This window comes from Anas acuta, chromosome 7 (assembly GCF_963932015.1).
Source record: "Anas acuta chromosome 7, bAnaAcu1.1, whole genome shotgun sequence".
Lineage (NCBI taxonomy): Eukaryota > Metazoa > Chordata > Aves > Anseriformes > Anatidae > Anas > Anas acuta.
Window position 1 is genome coordinate 19,642,439 of NC_088985.1, and position 27,877 is coordinate 19,670,315.

Below are 27,877 nucleotides of genomic sequence, written 5' to 3' on the forward strand. Positions count from 1 at the left end.
AGAGAGAAGTAAAGATGATAGAGGAATGAATAAGGAATATGCTCTCAAGAGGTGTGACATCATTCCTGTAGTAGTCAGTACCGGCTTACTCAGTTTTGTAGTAATTGACTTCAATCTTGGCAAAAAGAAAAAAAGCCAGAATGAAACCTCGCTAAGAATTAGCTATCCTGAGATCCACATCCAGATTTTCAACTGGTTTCAAAAAGCACATGTCTGTATGGAATGAGTCTAATCCTGGCTCTGAATGCAAGAAGTTTATCAAAGTGACAGGCAGAAGGGGAGTAAAATAGTATAGTGGAGAAGAGGCTCACTGAGTTGCAACTCACATGAGCTGAAATTCTTTCTGTTTCACGCCACTGGAATCTTAAACTGGCAATTCTTGTGTGATTTTTGACCTCATATACAATGATGCCTTTGGCACAGATTCCCAGGATGATATCCCCTCCTGCTCCTTTCTTCTCCTGGGACACACGATAGAATAGCACTCCATATTCAGGAAGCTGCTGAGTCACCTAAAAATAAACAAACAAACAAACAAAAACACATCACACGTTATTCAAAAAGAGGCATGGGGAGAAAAAGGTAGGTAGGTGTGAAGGGAAATGGTTTTGAGTGCCTTTACAGAATATTCTTTCACTCATTTAAGAAACCCTTGGAAACCCTTACGAAATTTTCATACTTACTGCATCACAGAATCATCACCTGCCTTGTGTATGTCATAGCACACTCATTTTCTTTGATAAAATTGAAAACACTTTCCCACACGCCTCAATTGAAAAGGTAAGAAAATTATTTAGCTTCCTGTATAATAATCTAAACATTACAGTTGTGTTGAGGTGTTCAGTATTACTGCTACTTCGCACTTGCCTGGACTTCTGAATTGAAATCCGGGCAAGATTAATGCTGTTCATCAGCTGCTAAACATAGTTTCTTTCCATTCTCTTTACTATGCCTTTGTTTCCCTGAGCAAACCCGGAAACCATGAGGTACAGCAGATATGCTGATCTTAGTAAAACCGCTCATACTTTGGTGCCAGGGCTGCTCTGGCATTGTTACAGCTTTGTGCAGTTTCCTTTCTGCAACAGTGATGAACAACTTGAAATCTTAACTGCAGTGATACCACAGCTCCCAGCCTTCAGCAAAGTCACTCAAATACATATGTTCATTCCTTCATCACTGTCATATTTTGGAACCAGACGTTATAACCTTCCACTGCCAAGAATCTTAAATTATAGAGTTTGCTAAGTTGTACCTCAAGGTAACTCATACAGATATGGTGGTGACTTCTGAGGGAATTTTACTGCCCCACAAATTCCTTCAATGACAGACTTTATAACAGACCTTCAGCATGGCTTCTTTCTTGCATGGTGCTCCTGGCTGGGAGAAAAGTTAAGCAGGATTATACTTCAAGGGACTGAGGAGCCAGCTTCTGGTCCTGCCTTCTGACAGTGTGCAGAGGACGCTCTGAGGAACCACACCCAGCACTTCTAGATGTTGTTGCTTGTCTTTCTACCGCCTACACTTGGCCACATAATGTTAAAATGGGACTGAGACCTTTTACAGAACTACAGCATATGAAGATGACTTTCTGGCCTCTTGCGATGTGCAGATCAATGTGAGTTTATTGTAATACACTTTTTTTCTGGGAAGCTCATGTAGAATTTCCAAATGTCTTTTCAACTATGAATAGAGATTTTAAGTAGCCGAAACAAAGCACTTTAAAGAGATCTATTTTTCAGAAAGAATCCAGAGCAGAAATGTTCAGGGCTTGAAAACTGGGGTGTCCATAATCACTAGCTGAATCTTGGTTTTAATTTTTAATCCCTTTTATATTTGGAATTTGCTTGTTCTTGGCATGGGGGCTAGCTTTCTCAGTGTGTATGATGTGTTGGCTCCTTCTACAGACTTATTCATTGAAACAGATACTAACAAAGCTGCTTTTCTTCATTGGATTTGCCACACATGATGGGACTGTCATTAAGGCTAAGCTTCAATCTATTTCTTCAATTCCACTGACAGTATTAGATGATAAACTAACATAATTAAACAGCAACTGAACTAAAACGACGCTATAAATAAAAGCATAAGGCACTGCACTGCAGCAAAATGGCTGTTATTTATTCATTATCTAATTCCTGACATTTTTCATTTGATGGAAAGCAGAGAAGTTTGGAGAGAAGGGGACATCAAGAAAAAAATTAAATCCCACATCATCCTAACACCCTAGAGAAATAGTCATGTGAGAAAATACTTCAGCTAACTCCTTCCTCACTTCCAGGGCTCATAGATACTTTTAAACAATTCACTTCAATTTTATTCACTGCTTGTTTAGAAAGTGTCTGAACATCTGATGTAGTTCCAGAAGTCAAGTGCTTATTCCCATGCTTTACAGTCATCTGTAGTACAGTATATTATATATACAGTAATAGGTGTATTTATAATCACATAGAACCTAGACAACGTGTTCGTAACATGCTGGAAACTTGCATCAACCCTTAGGATGTTGAAATGTGCATTAACTCTTTATAAACTGTCAATAAAAGGAAACATAATATTTCAACTTCAATATAAGTTATTTATGGTGACAGTATATACAGCAGAACAAAAATGTGAGTTTTGTTTTAAATATTCAGATTTGTTCACCACATCTCAAATCCTCAGTATCAGACAAGAAGGAAACGATAGACAATGGTAAATAAAAAAGGATTTGCTGCCTCTAACTAAACAGATAAATACTGTTTGGTGTGTGGCAAGTTACCTTCAAAAATTCTAGTTCAGCTTCGTCCTCAAATAGGGAGCGATTCATACGGTGTAGTTTAGCAAGCTCTCGCTGTACATAGGCCAGGGTCATTTTCTCTATTCGACTTGCTGGAATGTAGTCTTCAACACGAAAATAGCTCTTTCCATGTACCTTTGGGGGAAAAAATGAAAAGACAAAGAGAGAGGAGCCTTTTGTTCTGTCTTCACTTTTCTTATTTGGTGCATTTCCATTTTCAGTGACCCATACACTGAAGTCATCCTGCTGCCATTTCCTATAAGGAGATAGGGAACAGGAGATAACGTCCTGACAGCTGTGCCTCTTGCACCTGTGCTCAGCAAGGTGCTCAAAGCCACACTGCACCATGCAGAGGTGGGCCTCTGGGCATGCCGCAGTCATGCACTTAGAGCTGACAGCCACAGCTGCATCCGCAAGAGCCAATGCAAAACTGGATCAAACCAGATGGATCAGACAACTCAGAGTTAATTAACAGAGCTACACCAATTTATTTAACTAAAGATATGGCAAAGAACTTAAATGGATATTTTCTGTATGCTTTGAAACTACAAAAACTAGTTCAGATATTCCATCAGCAACTTGCCTGTCTTTGCAGCTTGTGGATCTGAGCCTATACACAAAATCTCTGTGAAATCCGGAGTGTTTATTTATTTTTCTCTTCCTTGCTTTCTAATCTCTTTAAGCCCCTCTGCACATCCAAGCTGTGCCCATGCTGGAAATTTTCTACAGATTTTCTGGAGTTTCTTGGCCATGTTGCTAATTATAACAGACCAAGAGTCTTTCATCATTCTGCCATGTTTCCTGCCAAATTCATCTGGCTCACTACCGTTGCTTAATCAGACAAATTTTGTAATTATTTAAACTAAATCTGAAATGTGATTACTGAAGGACTTAGCTAAAATTACATGCTATTCACATTTCATCTTTTAAGTATGTGACAAGCAAAAGCTGTAAAAGCTGTTGACAGAGACCTCTGAGAAATATTGTACTATTTATCCACACCTCAGAAGCATAATTGCCAAGCTCTGCCTGTAAGGCCAAAGCGCCGAGTTTCAGGGCAGTCTCATCACTGCAGTATAATCGCTCCTCCAAAATATCTTTACGAAGCTGCAGGTAAAACTGATGTCTTGTCAAGCCATGCCTGGAACATAGAAGGGATTAGGAACACAGAATGAGCTTTGAACACTCAGCATAAATGCTACTGTTTTACCATCAGTCAGCAGAACCATGCACTTACTGGATGATATTAAAGTGGTTTACAAAGAATTTTATCCTCAGAAATAGAGTGAAGTTAATGATGGAGGTTTTCTTCTTGGGTTGGTCATTCCAGCCTTCTGGAGCCACTTTGTAGAGCTTGGTATCATCATCCAAAAAGAAAAACTCTTTACCTGAAATGAGAATTAAGTTTGGAGCCCAAAATAACTTCAGTAGCCCAAAATTCTGTTCAGTGCATCTACTTCTCTGTGCCATAGTTACCTTATTGCTGCTTTGTCAGGGAACTTAGGATAACATTTAATATGTAATTTAGGATTACAATTGTTAGATGCTGGATTGGTGTGGTATCTTTGGAATTGTTCAAGAATTTATGGGACTTGCATCTTGCTTGCTAGTCAGGTTCTGTGCCCCATTGTAATCCCTGTGCCCTTCACACAATGTATTCTTCCTAGTACCTCAGCTGCGTTTGCCAGCAGAAGTGGGCTAGGAAGATGTGGATTTTATATGTGAAATAGCTGAGCCTGTACCCCAGTGTACACCTAGGAGCAGTGACAGTCAGCCCTCCGCAGAACAGTGCTTCCTGGGATTCTGCTGGGGGAACGTGGCTCAGCATCATTCCAGTGCAAGGCTGGGCCAGAGCCTTTTCTGCATGGGAATACCAGCCAGTATCTCCATGGCTGTGCTGATGCACGGTTCAGGGGCAGACATGCTTTACATCAGTGCAGTGCAGTTTAAACCAACATTCCTTACTTTTACTTAAGCTTTGGATTTGCTTTCGTCTGAGGATCTTAAAGGATCTTGCTGTAATTCATTAATGCAGGGACTACAAAGGCACTGTCAGGAGAGAACTGGTACCGTAGTTAGCTGTGTCTCAGTACCTTTCAGGTAAGCCAAGCCAAAGTAGAAATGTTCCACCAAGTTTGCGTATGCCACCACAGTATTGAAAACATCTCTTGCCTTGGACTTCACGTCACATTGCACCTCAAGGCACTGCCCGTTGAGTAGAATCACATTGAGATCCCTTTGGGACAAATAGGATTTTCCCTTTTTAGTCTAAGAACATGTAACAAAGAGTGAAGAATGAGTGCCAAGTACAAGCAATACAAGATCCACAGCACTTTTGTACTTTTTTTACTAGTCTCCCGTCACTACACAATTTAATGGAATTGGTCACAAGACATCCTCCCTGCCTTTTTTGACATTAAACAATATCCCAAACACATCCAATTTAAATTAAAAAAAAAAAAGAAAAAAGAAAAAAAAAAAAAAAAAACAACAACAGGGAATACCCACAAAACATCTGAGCATACACAGATTCTACAATCACCAGGGCTATTCTAGATTTGAGGGTAATTCCAGATTTTTTTTTTTACTCTAATATTTACTGCTGTATGCTATCAGCCTTTTACCTTAACTTATTGAAAGGTAAAGGGTGTGCTTGCAAAATGGAGAAGTCCAGTATGTTGGCACTAGATGTCACATTCCTTATTTGCTGTATACTTTTAGTCTCAAAAGTCTTGCACTAAAATTAGCCTTCTTAGCTGAGAAAGATGAATTCAGCTATTTTTGCAACAGTCTCAGCAACAAAGATATCTGTGTAGCACTGAGAATTAAATGGCCTCCTTCCAAGTCTCAGTACATCTGCAGGACCTTGGTCTGGGGAGAGGACATGACAAGGGTACTGGGCTGGGACTCAGATGCAATTTAGAAAAAGCCTCAACTCAAAGGTGACTAGATGAGTTCTAAATTCTTAATGTTCATACTTACCACAATTGATCCAGGCAGCTGTAAGGTCACTGGTGGTTCACTAGACAGAATAATAAATTCTGGACCTGAAAACTGTAAGGAGGCAATTTAGAAATTTAGTAAATGTCTCCTTAATGTAATAAAGATCCCTAACACTGGTACCAATGAAACGTAGTTCTGTTGATCTGTGTGCTTTAGCTAACTGACTTGAGTATCTAATAAGATGCAAATGCTAATTAAAGACTTCTCTTTGGGGACTGTCCTGTGTGGACTCTTTGGGGTCAAATTAGGGGTGAGCTCATGGTGGAGTCTTTTCTTCTGTATAGGTGCTTAACCAAGATCCATTTCCTTTGCAGAGCACCTATTTTCATGATATTCACTGAAACATCATAGTTTCTTCTGATACCTTGTTTCTGTGTCAAAAGTGGCTGAAAAAAAACATTTGATTCCTGAGTTACTCTGGCAGTCACAGACATGTATGCACAAACATACACCCCACTGGGATTTCATAAGCCTAACTGCCATGCGGAACCACTCTAAAATGCAGAGCTGCTTTATTCCATGTATTATATTTCTTATTAGCAGAACTTGTATGCTTTTGCTTTAGCTTCAACAAATGCACAGAATGATTCTTTCCAAGCTTAATATTTTTTTGTGTCGGCACAGTTTGACAAGTTTTAAGAACCATTTAAGGGAATACCACCGATTTGCTTTTAAAAGTGTTGATATTTCACAGCTTCCATGCTATTTTGGAGAAGACCTAGTATTCCTTTCACCAGGACTTATGAGCTTTGGTTCTACGCTGTGTAATGTATAGTTGCCCAGCTGAGGGGTAGTGTGATGTGCACAATGTGCAGCTCTCCCCCCTGGGTATACCACAGTGAATCAATGACAGAGCTGTGAACAGAGAAGCATCCTATGGTCTAAATGCTAAACTACACTGGCTTTCTTTTCAGGCTCCTGACAAGGAAATCTCAAGGTATCAGCCTATTATTAGGTCTAGACATCAAGGAGAGAAAACATTTTTAAATTCACCAATATGCTGAACGCTGATTTTGTGGCCAGTTGCTGGTATTTTGTCAAGTACCAGAGCTGCTAAATGTCAGTGAATACAAAATGATTTAAGGCTATCTTAGCTAGACCTTCTCAAAGAATCATGAGCTAGAAATGTCAGGAGGACACAATACAAAGAACTTACTATTTTGAGCAGTAATAATTTAAGCATCAGGCTCTGACTGTTGCAGGACAGAGTACAACAAATCAGATGTTTTGTATGTAATAAAAACAGGGAACAATAAAAAGGCTCAAAGGCCATAGCCCTTCCCTCTGCAAACCTTTACTCCCTCGTATCATCTGAGCATTGTGACTTTAACTTCTTACTGATAGTCCCTCTGTATTCATGGTAGAAAACTGCATTGTCTCTTGACAGGACAATACTTGTATTATGAAACAAACCATAAATTTTCTAAAAAAAAAAAAAAAAAAAAGGAGAAATATCTAAATGGGTCAAAGAATTACATCATGGAGAGTGGTTGGAAGGATTCACATCTTACCACTCTTACCACTTGCAGACATTTAGTCATTTTTGTCTGCTTCAAGGATTTAAAAGCACAGATGAACCTGAAAAAAACAATATGTAAAAGTCCTTTAGACCATATGTCCCTTTCACAATTACTTAATTTTAGCCTGTTCCAGACCAGAACCTGCATTCTAAGTGCTCCTTGTGTGTCTTCTGCATCAATACTTAGGTTTATATTGTGTATGCCTTTCATTTTTTTTGAATGACTCTACACTATGCTCTTTTCAGACATATATTCTGGGTTACATCAGTCTGATTATAAGGGAGGGAGCTAGGGAGAGGAATGCATGCACTCATGAAGATCTTTACTTTGTCTTTTAGTTCTTCTCATCATTATGAGAGCAGTCACTTAGCCTAAAAGGAGTAGGCTTTCTTGTCAGAGAAGGTAGAAAATATAAATGGATGGATGAGTATGGCAATAAAACTTTATGGCACTGGAACTAAAGTGAATCAACTGTAAGCTTACCCAAGCCAGAGCCAAAGAAGCATTTTTCTTCCCATTTAACAAAGAATAAAATCACAAAAATGCCCTATAACTGGACAGCGATCAGAAGTAGGCCCTTAGGTGAACTATATGTCTGGCACACTCACTGTTAGCCTGTGCTTTCTTTCCAGGCATACCCCGTAGAACATATATGAGTCCTTTCAAGTTCTCTAAAAATCTTTTTTTGCCATACTGAAGCTTCTGTCAAGGTAGTTGATGAAAACGCTCCATATGGTGTTTGATGCTTGCAGAAATCACACATGTAGGATAGAGAGCATTCAATTCTAAACTTGTGCTTAGTCTTTACATACAAGACCTTTCACTGTCTTGAGTTCTGAGTTACCACAACTGGATCACATTAATTTGGACTCTCAGTTTAGGAGACTCACCTAATGAGGTGATGCAGTAGTTAATATGCAAATCATTAGCAAATGACAACTGGATGAGAGGTTTCTCTTTAGTGATATTTACATTTTCAGATCAGCGTATACATTTTTCATTAGTCACCTTTTCCTTCCTTTGGAACAAACATTTCTGTGATGCAGCAGCTGCTGTGTAATCCTTTGTAGACACGGAGAAGGTGGAACCTAAACTCAGCAGATTGTGCCTGCTGTTCTTGTGAGCTCCACCGGGGATTTCTTCTACAGCACTGACCGACCTTCAAAGGAGATGTCATAGTAAGCAAGATATCCAGCATACAACAAAACTACACAGACTGAGGAGAAAGAGCTCAAGGTACATTGACTGGCAGAATCGTATGAAATCCAGGACAATGTCAATTACAAGCTGTTACATGGTTTTATCTTTACAGAAAAAGAAATTAACAGAGGTGATATTACTGATGCCCTTTATAAATAAATCAAAATTATGCTTTAATTCAGTGACATTCCTTTTTTTTTTCTTTTTTTTTTTTCTTTTTCATTTTCATTTGGCGAGCCAGATCTAGCTGGCTTAGGTCTGATGAGGCTAGCAGGCCGAAGCATTTAGCCCCATGCCTTTCTGAGAAATCTACAGGATGAAATCAATTTCTCATTTATTATTTTCTCAAACAAACAAACAAAAAAGCTTCAGAAAACCATAACATGTGTTGTTACATTATTCAGAATCTTTCCAGAACAGGAATTTTATCCTTTTGTTGTGCATGTTATGGAGTTTCTTCAGAGAACTGTTCAGAGAGCTTCAAAAGCTTTTTAGCAAAGTGACCGGAGTAGTTTGTATTCCTCAGCCTATAAAGATAGGTAGGTATTATTGTTTCAATCTATGCAGCCTTGGAAAGATCAACATTTGACTACAAAATATGCCTAAAAAGGACCTGAAGTGATTTTTGTGGGTATAAAAATGCTATTAGCTCAAAACCCAAGAGATATATTAAGACTTCTTTCCCTCTGGCAAACCCTTCCTGTTACTCTTCCTGCAGGGTGCCACACTGGGCAGCTGAGCCTTCTTTGTGTAAAGGCCATAGCCCTGCATACACTTGCAAGCTTAACTCTAGAACTAAGAGATGTAAATTATGTCAATTGGGCTGCTTACAGAGCTGAGCATGATGATATGAGTAAGCTTTACAGGTAGGAAACCCATCACTGAGTCTTGTGCTGTCTGGCCTCCTACGTGGGAAACTGGTGGTTTCCAAACTAATTACTTCAACTCCACTGTTGTCCTCGTACTTAAAATAGAGTGGTGACCTTGGTAGAAATTCAGTTGCAGATCCTTACAACTAAAAGTGGGGCTTACAGTCTCTGAAGTTTTACGGGAAACAGCTAGCTGGAAATTTGGAGAAGAGAGTTCATCTTTCAGCAGAGGAGGGGAACATTTTCTTGGCAGCACAATTTTATCTCAGGGATGTCAAGCTGATACCCAGGTTGGTAGTCAGAGGCATGACAGTTGCTCCAAAAAGACTCAGTAAATAAACCTGCTGTTACTGATAGCATTGCCAGCTGTGTGATGCATATATAGATGTCAGTATACAAACATATATGTGTGTGTGTAGCTAGACAGTTTTTTCTTCACAAAAGCTGCTACTACCCTGCAACCTGCTGCAGTTCTTTCTTACTATGGTTTTAGAGGTATAGTGGGGTATCTCACATAGATCAGATTATCATGGCTGGTTTATCAGGAAGTTCAAACTGTTTATTTGGGATACATTTAATTGGGAATTGATCTAGATGGAGCATTTCCTGTGGGCTTGAATTACTCGTGTCATGGTTAAAAGAAGAAACTCCTGCTTAACTGGGTCAAGAACTCAATTTAAATGGGATGTCTGTAGGGATTACGTGGTACTTAACTATGGGATTCTGGTCTTTGTGATGCCTAGAGGCTAACAGTACCTGCATCACTTCTTCATTTGGCAAGTCATGATTGCAGCTGCGCTATGCTAACACCTAGTCTATAAAACTCTTGTTTAACAGCAGTGATATTTAGCTGGCTTTGAAAAGAGGGTAGCATCAGTTCTCAGCTGAGTTTGCCTGTGTTAAGGCAAGCTATGTTAAGCTTGCCAATAACAAGGCTACTGTTATATTTCCAAGGCTGAAATGAGGCTAATCCTCAAGGCAGAGCAGAGGTCTTTACTTCTTGTGTCCTTGGGTTACCTGTAACTCTTCAGTAAAGTGCTGGTGCAGGGCTGGGGATGATTCGGACAAGTAAGGTAAATCCATCTAAGAACTGAGACGGAAAAGCAAATATTCTGCTGAAAACTATGGGTCATGTACATACATGGTCTATCATAACTACTCCAGAACACATCAGGCCTCTGCCAATGTGAGAGCAAGGCAAGACCCTGACCCCAGATCTGAATGTGGGCAAATAGGACTTCACAAAATGTCTTAGTAGTGAAAGCAGTGACTGCTCATTCCTTCTTATCACTGCTCATGTGTGGAAATTGTGTCAGGTTTCTCCTTTCCATGCTGAGTTGGACTGAAACACAGTAGGGCAGCTGTGTAGTAGCTGTGCCAGCTGTTCTGAGAGGCCAGTAACATCTGGCAGGACACAGCAGTGAAGAGGGAAGGTGGAAAACTTCAGTGTGCTTGTTTTGTATGGATCATTCAGGGCCCAAGCTGCATTACACTAAAGCATTTGGACAGTTTTGCTCAGAGACAAACTCAGTCTAGGTGCACTTTAATTCTACCTAAACAGTATCTAATATCATGACAGGTTCAGATGCTAATCCAGGCATTTTCCAGTAATGATGTTGCCACATGAGCTCTCTGTTTCACTTGGTAATAAAACAGCCTCTATCATTTCAGAATAGGAGTTTCGATTACCTGTTTATGAAGAGTTTGTAACTGCTTTGTGTCCTTGATTCACTAAGGGTGGGGTCCCATGACCTGTGTGTCTGCGTAACTCTCCCTGGAATGAATGAAGGGAATTTCACAGTTAAAGCAATTGTAGTAGCACTCGTGGGACAATTAGAACAAGGAGGAAATTCAGACTGGCCACTTCCTCTGCATCTTTGCTTGGGCATTATAAATGACTGTTTGATAAGGCTAAGTGAATACTACACCAGCAGTATTCCCAGTTCTGTAGCTGTAATTACTTCTTCTACATAACCCTCCATATGAATGTCATTTGGAAAATAGCTGTGTACATACAGTGTCTGTTATTTCCATGTGTTTGTGGGTAACTTGTGAAATAGTTTTTGCTCTTTAGAAATTGTCCTTCTTATTCTTCTGTTTCCAGGTATAAAATCAGGGGAAATAGGCCATGAAACTTACGTGGTTTAATCAGAGCAGGATATAAAAACACTGAAATTAAAACTATTTGTAAATATCCCACTGATTATTTACTGCAGTAAGTATATTGTGAATGTTTTTACATCACAAATATCTGGTGGGGATAGGATAGTTTTGGAGTCAAATAAAATTTCAGTTTGGAGTAAAAAAATAATTTCACCTTCAGTCAGCTCTGCTGCTAGAGAAAGGATCAGCATTGCTATGTCTGAATATATGAAAACTGAAATTTAGAGGTAGGACGGTCCTACCAAATACAAGTGGTAGTTCTATGAACATTTTTTCTAATATCAAAGCTCTTTTAAATCCTCTAAAGAAGAGTGGTAATGTTAGATTTGTCTTCACTTGGATCATTTTATTGATCTGATTTAAAGAAGTGCTTATCAAACTATTACATACACAGAATGATAGAGGTGATAAATTGAGCTATGATAGGTCAGCTTTTCTTCCAGATAAAATATTCATGAACTGCAGCATGAGAATTCACTCAGAATTCCAACACAAAAACATGGTATTAAATTCCAGTGTACCAACCACCAACTGCAAGCAAAAACCTACAAAATCCAGTCACATTGCTAAAATATGCATAAACATGATTTTTTAGGCTGCAGATTGTAGTGTCATAATGTGAGATGTGAGATAAACCAAATACTCTGATCTAGTTACAAAAATTAATATACAGTCCTATGTTCTGAAGCTACATGTTTTTTCATGAGAAAGACCTGCAAAATTCTCTGCTCACACTGTAGTTTTCACATGTTTGTGTATATATATTTGGACAAGTGCATAAAATTCCTCTTAGTGACAGTCTCAGCTGTTATGGCAGTGGGGCAAGTTGGCTGGTTTCAGTGGCCAGACTGCCATGCCCTGATCACAAATCCAACACATCATTCCTGCTGTTTAGGGTGAACTCGAAGCAGTTGATCTTGTAGATGATTAATTTGTTACATATTAAGTGAGCTTCTAAAGTCCAATCTGGATAGAGTGATCTCTCTTGATAATGGTGCTCTGCTGTATGATAATGTTTCTTTTAGGGGAAAAATGCATTTTTCTTATACATTATCTCATGCAAGAACATCTGTGGCAAACAAGCTCTCACATTCTGTTTTTATTCCTGTATTTTTAGAGTTTTGTCTTATAACATCTTGAGTACCAGCAGCTGGACTTTCAAAACTGTCTTCCGAGTCTGCCGTCACTATGTGCCACTTGGTATGTGGCTGACACATGTGAGTCACATAAGGAGCAGCTGCAGAATCTTATAGGTTTTTATTGCTGCAATATTGATTGTAATGCTGGAGCTTCAACAAAGTGGCACCTTCCACAGGAAGACAATATCAACAACAGCTGTACAAGTACCCCCACCTTACTCATCCTTAGGACTGAGGGGTGAGAGGCTACTCTACATGTGGTGTGGTTTTTTGTTGTTGTTTTGTTTTCCCCAGGATATATTCTTTTTCTCTGTGAAATATCTCTTGGCAGACTTTTGATGAAGCAGTATGCACCTTTTTTTTTTTTTTTTGCCATGTTTCCTAAGAAAATTAGTCCTTTGAGATCATACTCTATGCCTTTCCTTTTTGCCTAGTATATTTTAAACCTGTCAAATTTGAAAGAGAGTGGGTAATGTGATCCTACAAATTTCATGATAATCAGCAGCTGGATATCAGAAACCAAAATTAATGCTCCCTAGTGAGAAAAAGCAAGCGAAACTCAGCAGTTATCTGTTATTTATGGCAACAGTGAACTAACCACTTGGTGTGCATACCTTGTTGCATGATAACTGATGTGGTGGATGTTAGGTTTATTGCCTAAGGGAAGAAATTTCTGGGATAAAAGAAACACATGTGCTTACAGAACACATCTGAATCCCTGCCACAGCAGGAGAAAGGACTTTGTTTCTCATGGAGGCTCATAGAGGGAGGAAGTAAACTCCAAATTAAGGAAGCAAGCTTTCAGCTCCAGGTCTGGAAGCTCAGAAAGGACTCTAGGATGGGAAAAAAGGTCAAAAGGAGGTGGGACATGGAATGGGAGAATAGCAATGGGCAGGAGTTTGAGAATGAGGATCTGGCATGATAAGCCTGCTTTTAGGAGATGTTAAGGACATTTGGGCAACAGGAGCTTTTTGCTTTTGGGCAGTGTAAACATCCTGTCTAGGCATCCCCAGCTCAGATTCCAATTTAAATATGAAGGTACATGTGCACAGGAGTCCTCCCCTTCCTGCTGAATAACTTTCCTTGTGTTAGAGTTTCCCCCTACACTGTGATTTAAGTCATTTGGGAATGATCCTGACTGATGTCTACCACAGTGTCTTCACTGAATGGATCCTTCGCCTAGCAGCTTCATTCATGCTGTTCCTGCCACAAAAGGATTGAAAATGGATCTACAGTTCCAATACTGATATCTCCAGGCAAAGTAAGGCAGGAAAAGTGCAGCATGGCACTTAGCATGATGAAAACACACAGAGCAGGAAATACACAATGGCTTTAGGACAAAATGAAAACAAAACAGGGAGTGGATTTCTTTCTTTCTTTCTTTCTTTCTTTCTTTCTTTCTTTCTTTCTTTCTTTCTTTCGTTCTTTCGTTCTTTCGTTCTTTCGTTCTTTCGTTCTTTCGTTCTTTCGTTCTTTCGTTCTTTCGTTCTTTCGTTCTTCCTTTTGTTCTTTCGTTCTTTCGTTCTTCCTTTTGTTCTTTCGTTCTTTTGTTCTTTCGTTCTCTCTCTCTCTCTCTCTCTCTTTCCTTTTCTTTAGATTTCAGCATTAGTCCCTTTGTTTCTAAATGTGCTCGAAGAAACATTAATCCCCCTTATTAGTGTCAGGTATTGTTCACCGATTCAGCTGATTTTGGTGCTGCCATCTTGACATTGCTGCGTATGTGGGGTAGCTGCATGGCTTCTCATCTGTTTCAGGACACCATGTGGCAGAAACATGCTGTCAGGCTTTGTGATCTGATGAACAGCTTCATCTGGCAAAGGGGGCATGAAGAAATACACAATGGTGCTGCCTGGTAGGCCTTACAGTAGGGCACAGGGAAAAAGGAAGCCAGTGTAAAAGGATCTCTCTCTGCAGCTTGGTCAAATGTACCTCCCTAGTCACGTAACCACAAGTGCATGGCAGTACCTATCACCTGGCTGTGCATGGGTAGTTCACATTTCAGGGGACAAAAAAAAACCAACAGATTACATAATTTATAACCATAATCTTTCAGGAAAATCTTACCTTTCCTGTGTCCTCGGTTAGATAGTATCAAAGATGTACTTTCTGAAATACTGTTAGAGTCACTGTAGTCCACGGACAGTTGTCTGTAATCTTCTGCTGACTGGCTATAATTCATTAATCTGGACCCATTGTCTGGAAACAGAAAGGAAATATGATGAATCACAGGCTTTAATTATAAATCATTGTATCTGCATGATAGCTTAAATAACATTTGGCTCGACTAACTTTCATATAGCTCATGTCTGTTTGTTTTTTAACCCTGACTTCAGTTCCTTAAGGACAGAAGGGAGCTTGGTAACTTCATTCTTTTACCTCTGACTTTCTATAATTTTATTCTGTCCCAAAATAGTTCTCATAGTTCTCCTTGACCATTTCAAATAAAACAAATCTAATAAATTAATTGTATTCTGTATGCTTAACTGAAAACTTTAGCAAGCAGATCTCACCACACCTACACAATTGCTGGAACAATCATGGTAGAAGGGGAATGGCAGGAATTTGAGGTTAATAGGCAGTTGAAGATGGGACCAGCCCTTTTGGCAGCAGAAGAGTTTTCACCTGCTTATGCAAGTGTGAACCTATAAGCTCTGTTTCTGAATCAGTGACTGAGCCACTATGATTTGAGGGGTGCTTTGTATGTTTTCAGAAGAATCTCCTTTTCTTATGACCAATATGTAATAGAAAAGTTCCACAAATATTTAAGCAAGTGTGTAATTCTAGCTAAAGTTAGTGGAACATACATTTGATTTGCTGAATGGGGATTGGATTGTTCATATGCCTAATACTGAGCCTCCAAAAAAAGTCTACCTAACCTGAGCCAAAAGCCAACCCATCCCTTACCCAAACCCCAGAGAAATGAGTTGAAATGAATAACACAATCTAGGGATGTAGAAAAAAAAAAGAATTTATCTGGACCTGAAGTCCATATTTAGTTACAGTTAGAGTATTACTGTGAGGCTTGACAAAATCTTGATTTTCATCAAATGAAATGTGAAATCGGTGTATGCTGGTGTATTTATACAGTAAGCAGGATTTGGCCTTGTGTCTTGAAATCTCTCCAGCAATCCATGTGCACATTTGTAAAACATATTTTGAATAGAAAAATGGAACTAAATGTCAAAAAGAAACAACAAATCATTGCTTGAGTAATCAAATGGGAAGGATGAATATATAGTTTTCAATGGCTACTTCAAAGAACCCCACTCTTTACCTTTGAAAATCCATTGGAGCATACAGAGTATAACAGCAGTGCTGAAAACAGTTTTGTTTTATATGCACAGTTCTTATGCAGACTGCTTTAAGAGTCAAACACGTGCAAGCTGTTTTGTTATCATTGCTTCACAGCCTTCAGACTATTGTCCTTTGAGGAAATAAGGAGCAGAAATCTTGCTGACTTGCCTTAGAGTCTTTCTATTATGAAGTAATTTATATGTAAAGCAATAAATATCTTATTCAACAGAACATGTAATCATTACAACATGAAATTAAACAATTCACCTAGCTTGGGAAAGGCTGTGTGTGCCCTTATTGCACAGTTCAGATTAGAAGTTTTACTATACCTCGGTGAAGATTCATCTGGGATGACGGTGGTGAAGCGTCCAGGATTTTCTCATGTAGTCTTCTCCTTATGACATGACTTCTGTGAAGCTGAGAGGCTGTGCTGTCTTCAGTGGCTACCCGTTCTACCTAGAAGACAACGGCACTGCAAGTCAGGTGATAAGTGGACTTCAGCCCCTTGTACTGAAGCAGTCCTTGCCCTCTGCTTGTCAGAGGCTGCTGACTTGCATGATGTAAGCAGCTTCATCTTCTCAGGCAGCCTTTGCAAAGCAGGACTGACTTCTGATGGCTCCACACTTCCGTGCTAGCTGTGTTTAAGAAGGGGCACACTCTGCCGCAGTGGGGAACAGAGTAACAGAGAGCACAAGGGAAAGGTCAGCTCAGAGTGTTAATGAATACTGTTTGAAAACAGAAAAAATGTTTGCAAGTTGTTTCCTTTCAGTTTCATTCAGCTTGTCAACAAAAATTGTTTGTTGGTATTTCAGATCTTGAAAAGACACAGGTGCTCACTTATTAAAGGCTTCAGATGGGCTGGCTGGATTGTATTGTAACTGTTCAGCTCCACCTAGGGAAGATGGATGAAATTCTCAATGTGATGTGAATGTGATTCTTCTGAATTTCACAAAGAAAGTCTGAAGCCACAGTGGCAATGAGAAAATCTTTTCTCTTGTGCTCAGTCTATTAATTTGGCCAACATGAAGTCTCTGTAGAGATTATTATTGTTTCATTTATTAACAAAGGAAAGAAGATACTAAGAGTACAAAAGGTGGATTTGTATCATTTCCCAGGAGTGTAGGAGCGGTGTGAGAGATGGTTTCATTGTCTCATTTGCTAGGACACAGACCGACTCAATTTTCTGCATAGAAGCCTACAGCCAAATCTCACTTCTTTAACTCATACAAACATTCACAGAAAAAGAGATGGTTAGGTATGAGAGTAGTACTTACCTCACTGACACTTCCCACCACAAACTGGACCATTTTCTTTATGTAGACATTTACTGGTAGAGAAGAAGATTCCTTCTGATGTGCCTCACACGCTTCCAGAATTGATTCAGGAGAAAGTCTTTTATGTGGCAGATCTTCACATAGCGTCAGCAAGAGACTGTGTAGTTGGTCACTCAGCTGGAGGGACTGATTCAACAGAGGCACAGTTAAATGACATCGCACAGGGGTCTGAAGTCCTGTCTAAACTGGGACCGGGAACTTCTGTAAGCCTTTCACCCTCAGTGAGAAATGGGCACTGACTTCCTTTAGGCTTTGGGACAGATCTGGACAGGCAGCAAAACAGCACTAAATGAAGCCTCTAATGGGATGCGGGACAGCCTTGAAGGGAACAGGCATGTACAAGGAGGATCATCAGTATGCATAGGTGCTTCTTGGTGACAGCTGGCAGCAAAGTCTGCTCCATGGCTTTGCTAATTAGACTGTGCATCTTCAAGATTCATGCAAGCTAGACATGTGGTAGTATTAGCTTCAAAAAGTTAAGGAGTTATTCCAGCCAAAGCTGTTACCATAGAGACCAGATACTTAAATTTTAAGGAGTTATTTAGCTTATAGAGTCTTTTTGCTTATATCATGTATACCCACTAAAAGCTAGCATTTTTCCAAGTCAAAAGCATGTAATCAAAACAGGGATATAGAAATGAAGCAAAATGTGTGCTACACATCTTTGAAAGGATTATGGATAGCAAGAGATGCAAAGTTTTGATTAGCAGAGATGCAGGTAGAATTTGCCCAGAAATAAGGGCAAAGTTCTTTAGCTTTTATTCCATCATCCCATTCTTTGTAAAAGCAGAGCACCAGAATCATGCAGACGTGATGCTTTTCTTCTAGCCCTGACTGTCTTGTCAGGAAATTTCTCATTACGGTCTTTGAACAAGTAATCTTTACTCTTAAAGGAAAAGTAAAATTAATCTTAATAGGAATAATTATGCTTTTCAAGGAGGAAAGGAAAGATGAAAGGCCTAATTGAATTTCTGATTTGGAGGAACCTGAATTTTTGGTGAGGTCTAGACCGTGACACATGCATTCCAATTAGCCATGTTCTTCTTAGTGGTCCAAAACAAGAAGCCCATCTTACTGACACTTCATGTTATGCCTCTCGATCTGTGAACCTACCAAGATGAGACAGAATACAAGAAAAGAAAAATGTTTGTGTTACTGGCCTGGTTTGGAGGAACCTGATAGTCTGCTGACCAGTAGAGGGTCATTCCTAGGGAATACACCAACATCTGTCAAAACAGAAAAGGAAATCCTTTATGAAGTCTTTATATGTAAGTCTTTCTAACTGTAGCCTGATTTGTTTAATGTAATTATAAATGGATTTTGACAGTAGATTCCTGGCATGCTTCATTAAAGCCCTGGCCTTATCTTTACAAGGTAACCTCAATATTTATTTTATAGTACGCCTCACCTTTGTTAGTCCGATGCGCTGGTTTTTGTTCTGTCTGTGAAGTAATTCTGGTGCGCTGAAAGGGATAGCTTCTGTCTGAGGTGCATTGTTTTGGAAGGACAGATTTCCTTCAGCAGACAGTAGTACTGACCATGGACAAAGCACACGGATGGCAGGGTCTGAAAAACGTTAAAGAAGATAATGGAGTTCTTGTGGAATTCATTGAGCTCAGAAAATCATATTGCTGGGGCCTCAGCCCCACAGCAAAACCCATCACTGTGGCTTCCTGGAGATATACCGAGAAGTCAGTGGAGTCTTGTTCATTTATGTGGGGCTGATTTTGTGATCTGGAATTTAGTGATGGTTAAAGGCCTAATTTCCATCTCAGAATTTCACACATAAAAACGGTATACTGACTTTCATGGATTTCTGAAGCCTAAGGAAAGGCAGAATCACATCCCACGCACAGATTCTGGTTAAGATCTTGTCACTGTTTGTAGACCTGCCGTGCCACCACTGAGCTGTGTGTTGATCTGCATTCTCAGGTGACACCACCAGACCTGCCCTGCCCACCCTATGTGGGGGCTGTGGGATGGGGCAGCCCCTGCCCTGCCACCCCTATAACCAGACTTGGCTCTGGGCTCCCTGTCCCCAAGGGAACAGCTGCTCCCTTGCTGCTCCCTACAAAAATCTATGTGAGAGTGTCCCAGCAATGGACTGGTTCCTTCTTGTAAAGTGCTGAGTTCTCCTTAAAAATATCCACTGCAGGGACCACAGTCCCAGTGGTCTGAAGCAGAAGGAAGCAGGATGATGTGCAGTCTTCTGCAAACACTCTGCACTTGCATGGATATGTTAACTGAATCCAAGTGATTTGGTTAAACTATTCATTAAAAAAGTATGATAAAAAGTCTAAGATCAAACTACTTAGAAAGAGGAAAAGCTGCATTAACTATGGCAATATTTAGATAGACTGTTCCTGGAAATGTGGGTAATTGAATAATTTTTTTTTTAAGTTAGCTATATTGATCCAGTCTCTTCAGTCTAGCCAGTGAGAATAGGGACTATTCAGATCTCCATAGGAGAAGATTTTGAAAACATGCAGTAAATGCTTTGGTATTTTTTCATTTAAAAAGTTACATATTTTAAATGACAACTTCATTCTTGTGCATGGTGACCTTTCCACTGTGAAAAAAAGGAACAAAGGGTTAACATTAAACTGGGAAGGTCTTAAAATCATCAGCTACTTTTTTCTTTGTTCCTTCTCCATTTCTGTAGTATTATATTCAAATACAACCAGCACATGCTGGGAAATGTGTCTGTTTTAGAAACACCCAGCTTGTACTTTAGTCTTAATGTAAGTTATCTGGCTTTCTGTAATGCTGGCCAGCCCACCAGTCAGCTTACCTGCCTAACCACAGTGCCCAAACACACTGAAATACTGCTATAGCAAGTTGGTACTGACCAACAACAGGTCTAGCAGAATTTATTATGCCAAGCACAGTGCTGCACAGATACAGCAGTACTAGCCCTCGGAAGAGGCAGACTCCAGAAGATGCAGTAGAGCTGCACTTGGGAGAAGTGGAGCCAGAGCTCTGCCTGAGTTAGCTGGGCTGATGCTGTGCAGGGACAGTTCACCTTTGCTGCCCTCCAAGAAACTGGAGCACTGGGGATTCAGCTTCAGAATGAGTCAAACTTGGCATCACTTCTGGACTTGAGCTCTAAAGACGTGATTGAGTGGCCTCGCATCTGACCTATAAACCAGCTTGGTTCTGCATCCCGACTTCTTGTTTTCATCTTCTGGTCATAATACCATAAATTTATCAAGTGCAGCACAGGGAACACATGCTGATTATCTCAATTCAGCAGACTTTTTTTTTGAAATGAGATCAGGACAGCATAGGGTCAGCTTAGTGTCTGACACAGAGTTAATAAGCTGTGATGGACCTGAGCTGAATTTATCCAGGTGGGTATCTCTGTGCTGCAATCCTTTGCATGTTCCTAGTGCCTGTATTATCTGGCTAGATTACACTAGATAATGGAGAACTGATCATACAGTCAGCCTGTTAGAGTGGTTCAGTCCATTAAAACTTGGTTGTTAATAAATGTTCATCCCTCCAGCTACAGCAGAAGTTACACATCACTTGGATAAAAGTCTCCTACTGGCTGACTGAGGAGCCATGTGAATTTGCCTGTCCTCCTCTCTCTCTCTCAGTACTTGCAGGGTATGATCCTAGCTGGCACTGCCCTTTCTGTGTGTGTATGTTATTCCTATGGTAGGAAGGGCACCTCTGTCCTGTTCCACCATCTGTAGTTCTACTTAGATTAATTAATTGCCATGTGATTTAGGAAAAAAAAAATAACTGTGTGAAGGCCTGCATGTTGGCACAGCAGTTTGCATGCAAACCCAGCAGCACCGAAAGGCTTCTCATTGTTATTAGAAATATGTTATTACTCCTGCTAGTGCTTTTTGTCTCAAACAAGCAAACAGGCAAACAAGCCAAATCATACCAAACAAACAAACACAAAAACAACAACAACAACAAAAAAAACCAACCCCACAAACCAATCCTCAAAACCCCAAAATACTCTGGAAGGCATTTCTTATGGTAAGACATTTTTTCACCTCACCTTTGTGAAGGTCTTCCAGAAGCTGCACTGTGGCAAGGTACAAGAGTGCCCATATATCTTCTTCCTCCAAAGGGCTTCCTTTTGCCCACAGAACCTCGGCCAGTGTCACACAGGAACTGCTCATGGCTGCTGCAGTAGAAAGCAGATTTGGATGTGCAAAAGGCAGGAATAGTTTATCCATGTCTTAATTTAAGTAGAAGTGAATAAAGGAGACTGAACTAAGTGACCTCCTGCCATCTTTTTCAGCCTTTTTACTCAATTAAAACCATTTACAACATTGTATGGGGCAAATTGTATTTACTCAGGAGATCCTCTATAAATACGTGCTGTTCAGATTCTGTGAATGGTTATCTAAAAAGAAGGGCATTGATTTTGCTGCTTAATTGGATGCTCTTCTCTATAAATACACAACTGGGATAATCTGAGAGAAAAAGCATGGCAAAGCAAAAGAGATGCAATATAATATAAAGGATTTATAAACACAGTCCAACAGAGCAATTGTGTTCTGTTCTTTACTCTGCAGGTTGATCAGTAAAAGCTTGTATGCTCTTACTGAATTCATTGGTGAGAGATTTTCTTGGTCAGACACTTAAGACTTTGAACTTGCAGTTCCTTCATACCAGTGTACATAAAAACTGGCTTTGTTTCAGTGAACCAAATTAAAAGGTAATTCCCTCTGCATGCTGCTGATAGCAGTTCAGTGGCTCCCAGAACACTGTCCCATTGAGGCCTGGAATGCTGCAGAAAAATGTTGGTCCATGCACTCTCCCTGTTTTGTGCCAGCTGCAATGCAGTATCAGATCGTTTAGAGGAAGGCATCCTGTAATGAATCATAATTTAATGTCTTACCCACTTGAAGAACATTTTTCTAATTCCAGGCAACTAGAATGTAACTTAAGGCTTCCTTTCCTCAGACTCTTTTACTATACTAAATATTGTCAAAGAAGGTCTTGCTCTTCATAACTGAGTTTGATTTTCCCATCTCACCAGCTTTACATTTCTGTAATGTACCAATCTAGGCAGAGCTGCTCTAAGTCTACAAATCTGGAAGGAAAACCTTATCCGTGCTTAAAATTTGCTAAAAATTTTTGTAATTAATTTATACTTTGGCTATTACTATCCTGTAACAGTGAGTTGTGTAGGCTTTTTGTGTGCTGTACATTTAGAGGCCTAATGAAAAAAAAAAAAAAGGAAGTGGTCCATCTATTGACATTGTCTGTAGGCCACCAAGTGAGGACACTAGAGCCTAGGATGTTACTGTTATGTGTAGGATTACAAGTGCCACCATGAAATGAGTTCACTCACAGCCTGACGACAGATCTTCCCCCAACCATTTCTTCCCCCTCAGTACATAGCCCGCTTACTGCTACCGTTTGCTCTCTGCCTGCAGTAGAGTTTACTGCTGATTTTTTTTGTCAGCTTACCATTCATTATGCAGTCTCCAAGGAGTCACCTCAAGAGCATTACAATGTTCTGCAGGACCAACTTGTTGCTGATTAATAGACTGCTTAGGCTTTGCTTTGTGGAGTCTTGCCCTGACTCACTAGCTTCCAAACAAGGAATGACAACACTGGAAGAATGATCCCTTGCTGCAGTCACTCTGGGATTATGGACCAACCTAGTGACATTTTAAACAGAACCAGAGTCCCAATTTTAGTCTGTGTGCCTTCAAGAGGTAGTAAAGCTTCTTAAGGACCTAACCTTAATTAGAAGAGACAGACAAATCTTCTTAATCTAAGCCGTCACCATATCTCTTAATGATAAATTACTGTGATAGCATTTCACTTAACCCTGTGGTACTGGGACTAAGCAATCAATTCGTGTCCCCAGAGCTAGAATCTGTATGGCTTCTCCATATGGGTAATCCACCAGGCTATACTTAGTGCAGTTTTATTCGAGTGTGCTGGGGGAAGGAGCACTGCACTGTTTTAGATGGAAGTGCTTATACCAAGTGATTTCAGTGCTGGTATTTCTATCTAGTATAAGTTACTCAAATAAGCGATTACCTGGAGTCTAGATGTTACATCTTTATAGAGCCAAAGTGAAATTAGCAGTTACAGCAGAGCTGCTTAAATTTTGTAGTGAATGTTTTTTCTAAGAGTAAAAGAATTTCAGAGCACTGAGATTCACAGTGTGAATTAAATTAATTTTGCTAGCAACGATGTGCAAATTTCTTCCAAATATAATGATTCACTTATATGGCCATGAAACTAGGAATCTCTTTAAAGTGTAATAAATTATTGCTTTAATATGATATAGAGTTAAGTGGTGTGTTATTTTGAAAGCAAATTGGCAATTGATTTTTAAACAGGCTTGGAATGCCCTGTGTCTGTGGGCTGTATTTTTAATATTTGGTTTTCATGACCAGCATGACATGATGTTTCATGAAAATGTAACTGTGTGAATGGTTGGGAAAAAAAAAGAAATTTCATTTATTTTTATAGCCAGCCTACAGTATGTATGTGATATGAGAGTAAAAGTGATATAAAGGTATGATTATCATGGTAGCACTGTACATATTCATGGTCCTTCAAGTTAATAAAAGCTGTGATCCAGAACCAAACAATTCTGAGCTTCAAAGAAGCTAAAAGTGATAAGCACTTGTGATAAGTAATGGCATCTTTGGTGCCATTCAAATAGGCAAATTAACCTGAAATACCCTTCCCATTCTCCTTTTTACAACACAGTCGTTCATTGCATGGATTGGCTCAAGTCAATAGATTTTCCTCTCAAGTCAATAGATTTTTAACTTACTCTTGCATAGATATGAAAGGCACACTGGGGTGAGGCTAAACCATCATTTTGCCATGAACACCCAGCTGTTATCTCACTTCTTTTTGAATCGTTTTATTCTGTTTTGGTATGGTCTTTTTTGTCCTACGTGCTGCTTTTCTCCAAGCAGTCTCTGAAATCTAGGGTCAGTGAAAGAAACAGAATTGATGATGAAAGATGATGAAGTACTGCTTTGCATCTGAATTTAACACTTAATAGTAATCACACATGAGTAATTTTACATGTGAGGGTCACTTTATGTGCAATTTGACGTTATTAGATTTGCCAATCTTATTTAGTAAAGTGTAAGGAGCAACTTAGCTCTTGTCAACATTTATCTTTACCATTGCCGCTTTATTGACTGTATAAAAATGACAAAAGAGCTTGAAGTATTATTTTATGTAGGGAAATTGACTTTCCCATATCAAACACAGTTACATGAATTAAACATCATCAAGAGGAGTGGCACGTCTGGATTCCGAACTGAAGGACAGCCCTTTTCCAGCCTGTCAGAGGGACTTTACTGGGGTGTTGCTTCAGCTGTGAAATGAGTTTCTGTAGAATTAAAGTCTTAATCCATCACTAGGATGACATTGGAAAATTAGATGAAAAAGGGAGATCACAGGACAAAGCAGTGAATAAGATGGTGAGGAAGGAGGAATTGAGTTTAGATTTTGAAAATACTGGGTCATGTTGTTTCTGGTATACTTTCAAAGGCATGAAGCAAGAACATATTTACACCATTTGGGCATCTTAAAGAACAACAGGAAATGGAACCAAAACAAAGGCAAAAGATAACGTGAGTAAGCCCATCTGGATGCCTACCTGGGCAACCTGCTCTAGGGAACCTGCTTTGGCAGGGGGGTTGGACCCAATGATCTCTTGAGGTCCCTTCCAACCCCTACAATTCTGTGATTCTGTGTAATTAAGCTTGGGTAGGAACCAAGCATTCTGTGGACTGGAAAGTTTTCTGCCATGGCAGAAATGAATTTCAATTTTGACTGCCTGGAAGATGTTCTCACAGACTTCTTGCCTTTCTTCTGACTGAACATCCAGTTCTGCTTCATTACTCTGTTCTGTATATTGCAAAATACCTGGGTGGAAACTTAATCAGCTTTTTAATTGCTTAAGGGTGTAAACAGATGTAGATTTTGTAAAGAGCTGTGCCTCAGAAAGGGGTATTGCCTCTTTATAGTTTGGATATAAATGCCCATCACAAGCCACCTCCTAGAGGTGACTAACTGATTCTGACATGAATGAGCCAGAGAGAGGCCCCACAAGGAGGTCCTCTGACGGGCCTGAGAGGTTTCTACCCTCAGTCCCTAAGCTCCCTGAGAGAATGTGAGGGGAGACTCCCCTCAGGCAAATGGGAAAGGGCTTGGAGCCTAACCTCTTCCATTTGTACCACTATATCCAGAAAAAGTTGTCTGTACACAATGGTCCTTGTAAGCTGGTGCAAACACTCTGCACATGAAGACACGCTAAGTTGGCTAGTACTGATTTTGCTTTGTTTAAGCGTTACACTGCCTGGGATTTAGATACCTAAATCTTCATTGGCCACTTTCAAGGGCAGACTTAGAGGCCAGGAATTGTTTCTTCTTGTGCTGCATTGAAAGACACACTGAGAATACTACACACAAGACTACAAATAGCTGGTCTTTAGCCATCTTTCTCTAGCTGCAGTGTTTTTCTTAGTCTTCTGTCCTTTTCAGCTGCTGTACTCCAATTCCTTTGCTATGTCTAGCAGTCCCTGCCTGACTGTCTAAAAACATGGCCTGTAAATAAATGAGCAAAACCAAGAGGACCCAACCCTGCTTCAGTATAGCCCCTGGAAAAATTTGTGTCTGTGGCAGCAAGAATTGGGAAAAAACACTTTTTGGAAGCCAGGACTTAAAGAGGATCTTGGGTGCTATTCTGCAATATAATGAGCAGTCTGCTTTCAAATCAAAGCTGATCAAATGTCAGGAAAGACAGCAACTTGAAGTAACATTTTCCTTGGGTTTTAGAGGGCAAGTAGACTTTTTAAAGGCTGAAAAGGTTTAGCAGTTGTGTATCTCATGGCCAAACCTCAGATCTGGAACACTGATTCAGCCCCTGTGGGGTTGAGGCTTACACTTCTCTTAAAGTAACTCAAGCGGTAATATGGGGAGCACGAAGTACTGTCTTCAATGATATTGTCAGAGGCCTCACAGAGCTTGCTGTAAAGACCTTGGGTACCACTGCCCTAACATGAAATCCCGATCCATTCAATTCTATGGCAAACTCCTATCAGCATCAGCAAGCCTAAGGTTCTGTTCAGTATTCTTTGTGCACAGTGGTAAGCACAAGCACTTTTAAATGTACCTATTCAGTTCATATTTCTCAAAACTAAATTGTTTCTATATTTGCTACTTGGAATAAACAGCTTGATTTTTAAGAATCGATCCCATTTCAGTTATGCAAATGCTACAAATTCTCTGACACATCCAGGTGAAGCCTCTGACCTAGATAAAAGCAGTGCATCTGTCCTGGCTCTTCATTTGCCTCTGGGGTTCCATCCCTCAAAGATTAATACCTTACGGTAACACTTTTTGAAGTGCCTTATGTTTAAGAGAAATCCAGTGATAAATTCCTATCTTTACATCTCTATGACAGAAGAGTTTAGAAACTTCAAGAGGGACTGAATATTAACTGAAGACTGAAAGCAAATTAAAAGACAAATAATATTTGACTAAGGGCAAGTTTGTAAATGTCAAGTGTTCCAAATACACAGAGGAATGTCCTTGCAACCCATCTCAGGACTTGCTGTGCAATAAATCAAACCTGGAATACAGAATTAGGGGGATTAATAATAGGCCCTACGTTAACATTTGGGTTGAGTTATAGTTTTGAAATCATCAGTGTAAGTTTGCAGAATTCATGAATAGTGTGTCCTGAGCCTAGCAGTGCAGTGGTGTGGCATGATGAAGGCAGAACCACTTCTGTAGCCACAGCTGCAGAAGGAACAAATGCAGCAATCATCCATCCTGCTGCCTCTGCCTCCCCCAAGTCACTTCACTGCCATGGTGGCAGGGTCTTGAACCAAGGCTAGAATCACTGCTCTGCGTTCCATAAGATAGGAATATTCCTACCTGATCTTTCTTCACAGTCCTTTATGCACTTAAATATGTAGTTATAAATGTGAGTGTAGAAATGTTTTTGAAATGAGAAAATTATCCTAGTGTGCATATAGGTTAAATGTTTGGTGTAGAGAATCATTTCTGGACCAAGATGGGAAAATAAGGCTTGCTTTCTATAATGGCACAAGATAACTGCACAGAATGTATATTAAACCAGTTCTGGGTCTGCGTAGGGCTCATGGAGACAAGTTTGGGATAAGTAAAATAATTCTGCCCCACTCAAGAGTATAAAACTTAAGTACTGTTAAATGAATGGTTTTCATGAGGATCCCAGTCTTTTGTTCCTCAAGGCAGCAAGTTCTCTGCTTCTTAAAAAAAAAAAAAAAAAAAAAAAAAAAAAAAAAAAAAAAGTCCACACCCTGTAATCTGCTGTGCTATATAGGCAATTTGAGAATTTGAGAGGTGTCAGCCTCCAGGACAACTAAGACTAGGTAACCAGGAGGTACTGAAGAGACACTAAAAGCTGGGACCTGTCTGCCAATGAGAACCCTAACCTGGTTTTATTTTGCATCCATTACATAACAATCCATAATGCAGTAATGTACAATTGGCTACAGAGGAAAGAAGATCACTTAAGTCTGTAGCTGTCTTACAGTGACCATGTCAAAAGTGCTGTGAGCTTTTGATCATGCCT

General features: G+C 39.8%; 1 protein-coding gene across 2 annotated transcripts in view; it reads right to left on the bottom strand.

Annotated features, from left to right (window-relative positions):
- The window catches only part of FRMPD2 (FERM and PDZ domain containing 2), a 43,158-nt gene extending 26,704 nt beyond the window's left edge, over window positions 1-16,454 (bottom strand). For both annotated transcript variants that reach the window (XM_068687828.1, XM_068687826.1), the window contains exons 1-10: window positions 16,294-16,454; window positions 14,735-14,866; window positions 11,058-11,142; window positions 8,308-8,458; window positions 5,759-5,830; window positions 4,870-5,044; window positions 4,014-4,164; window positions 3,779-3,917; window positions 2,759-2,911; window positions 327-512 (exon numbers count right to left, since the gene is read on the bottom strand). In XM_068687828.1, the coding sequence (XP_068543929.1) occupies window positions 327-512; window positions 2,759-2,911; window positions 3,779-3,917; window positions 4,014-4,164; window positions 4,870-5,044; window positions 5,759-5,830; window positions 8,308-8,458; window positions 11,058-11,142; window positions 14,735-14,866; window positions 16,294-16,309 (1,260 nt within the window). In that variant the 5' untranslated portion in view covers window positions 16,310-16,454. The remainder of the gene's footprint in view (window positions 1-326; window positions 513-2,758; window positions 2,912-3,778; window positions 3,918-4,013; window positions 4,165-4,869; window positions 5,045-5,758; window positions 5,831-8,307; window positions 8,459-11,057; window positions 11,143-14,734; window positions 14,867-16,293) is intronic.
- Window positions 16,455-27,877: the final 11,423 nt, after the last annotated feature.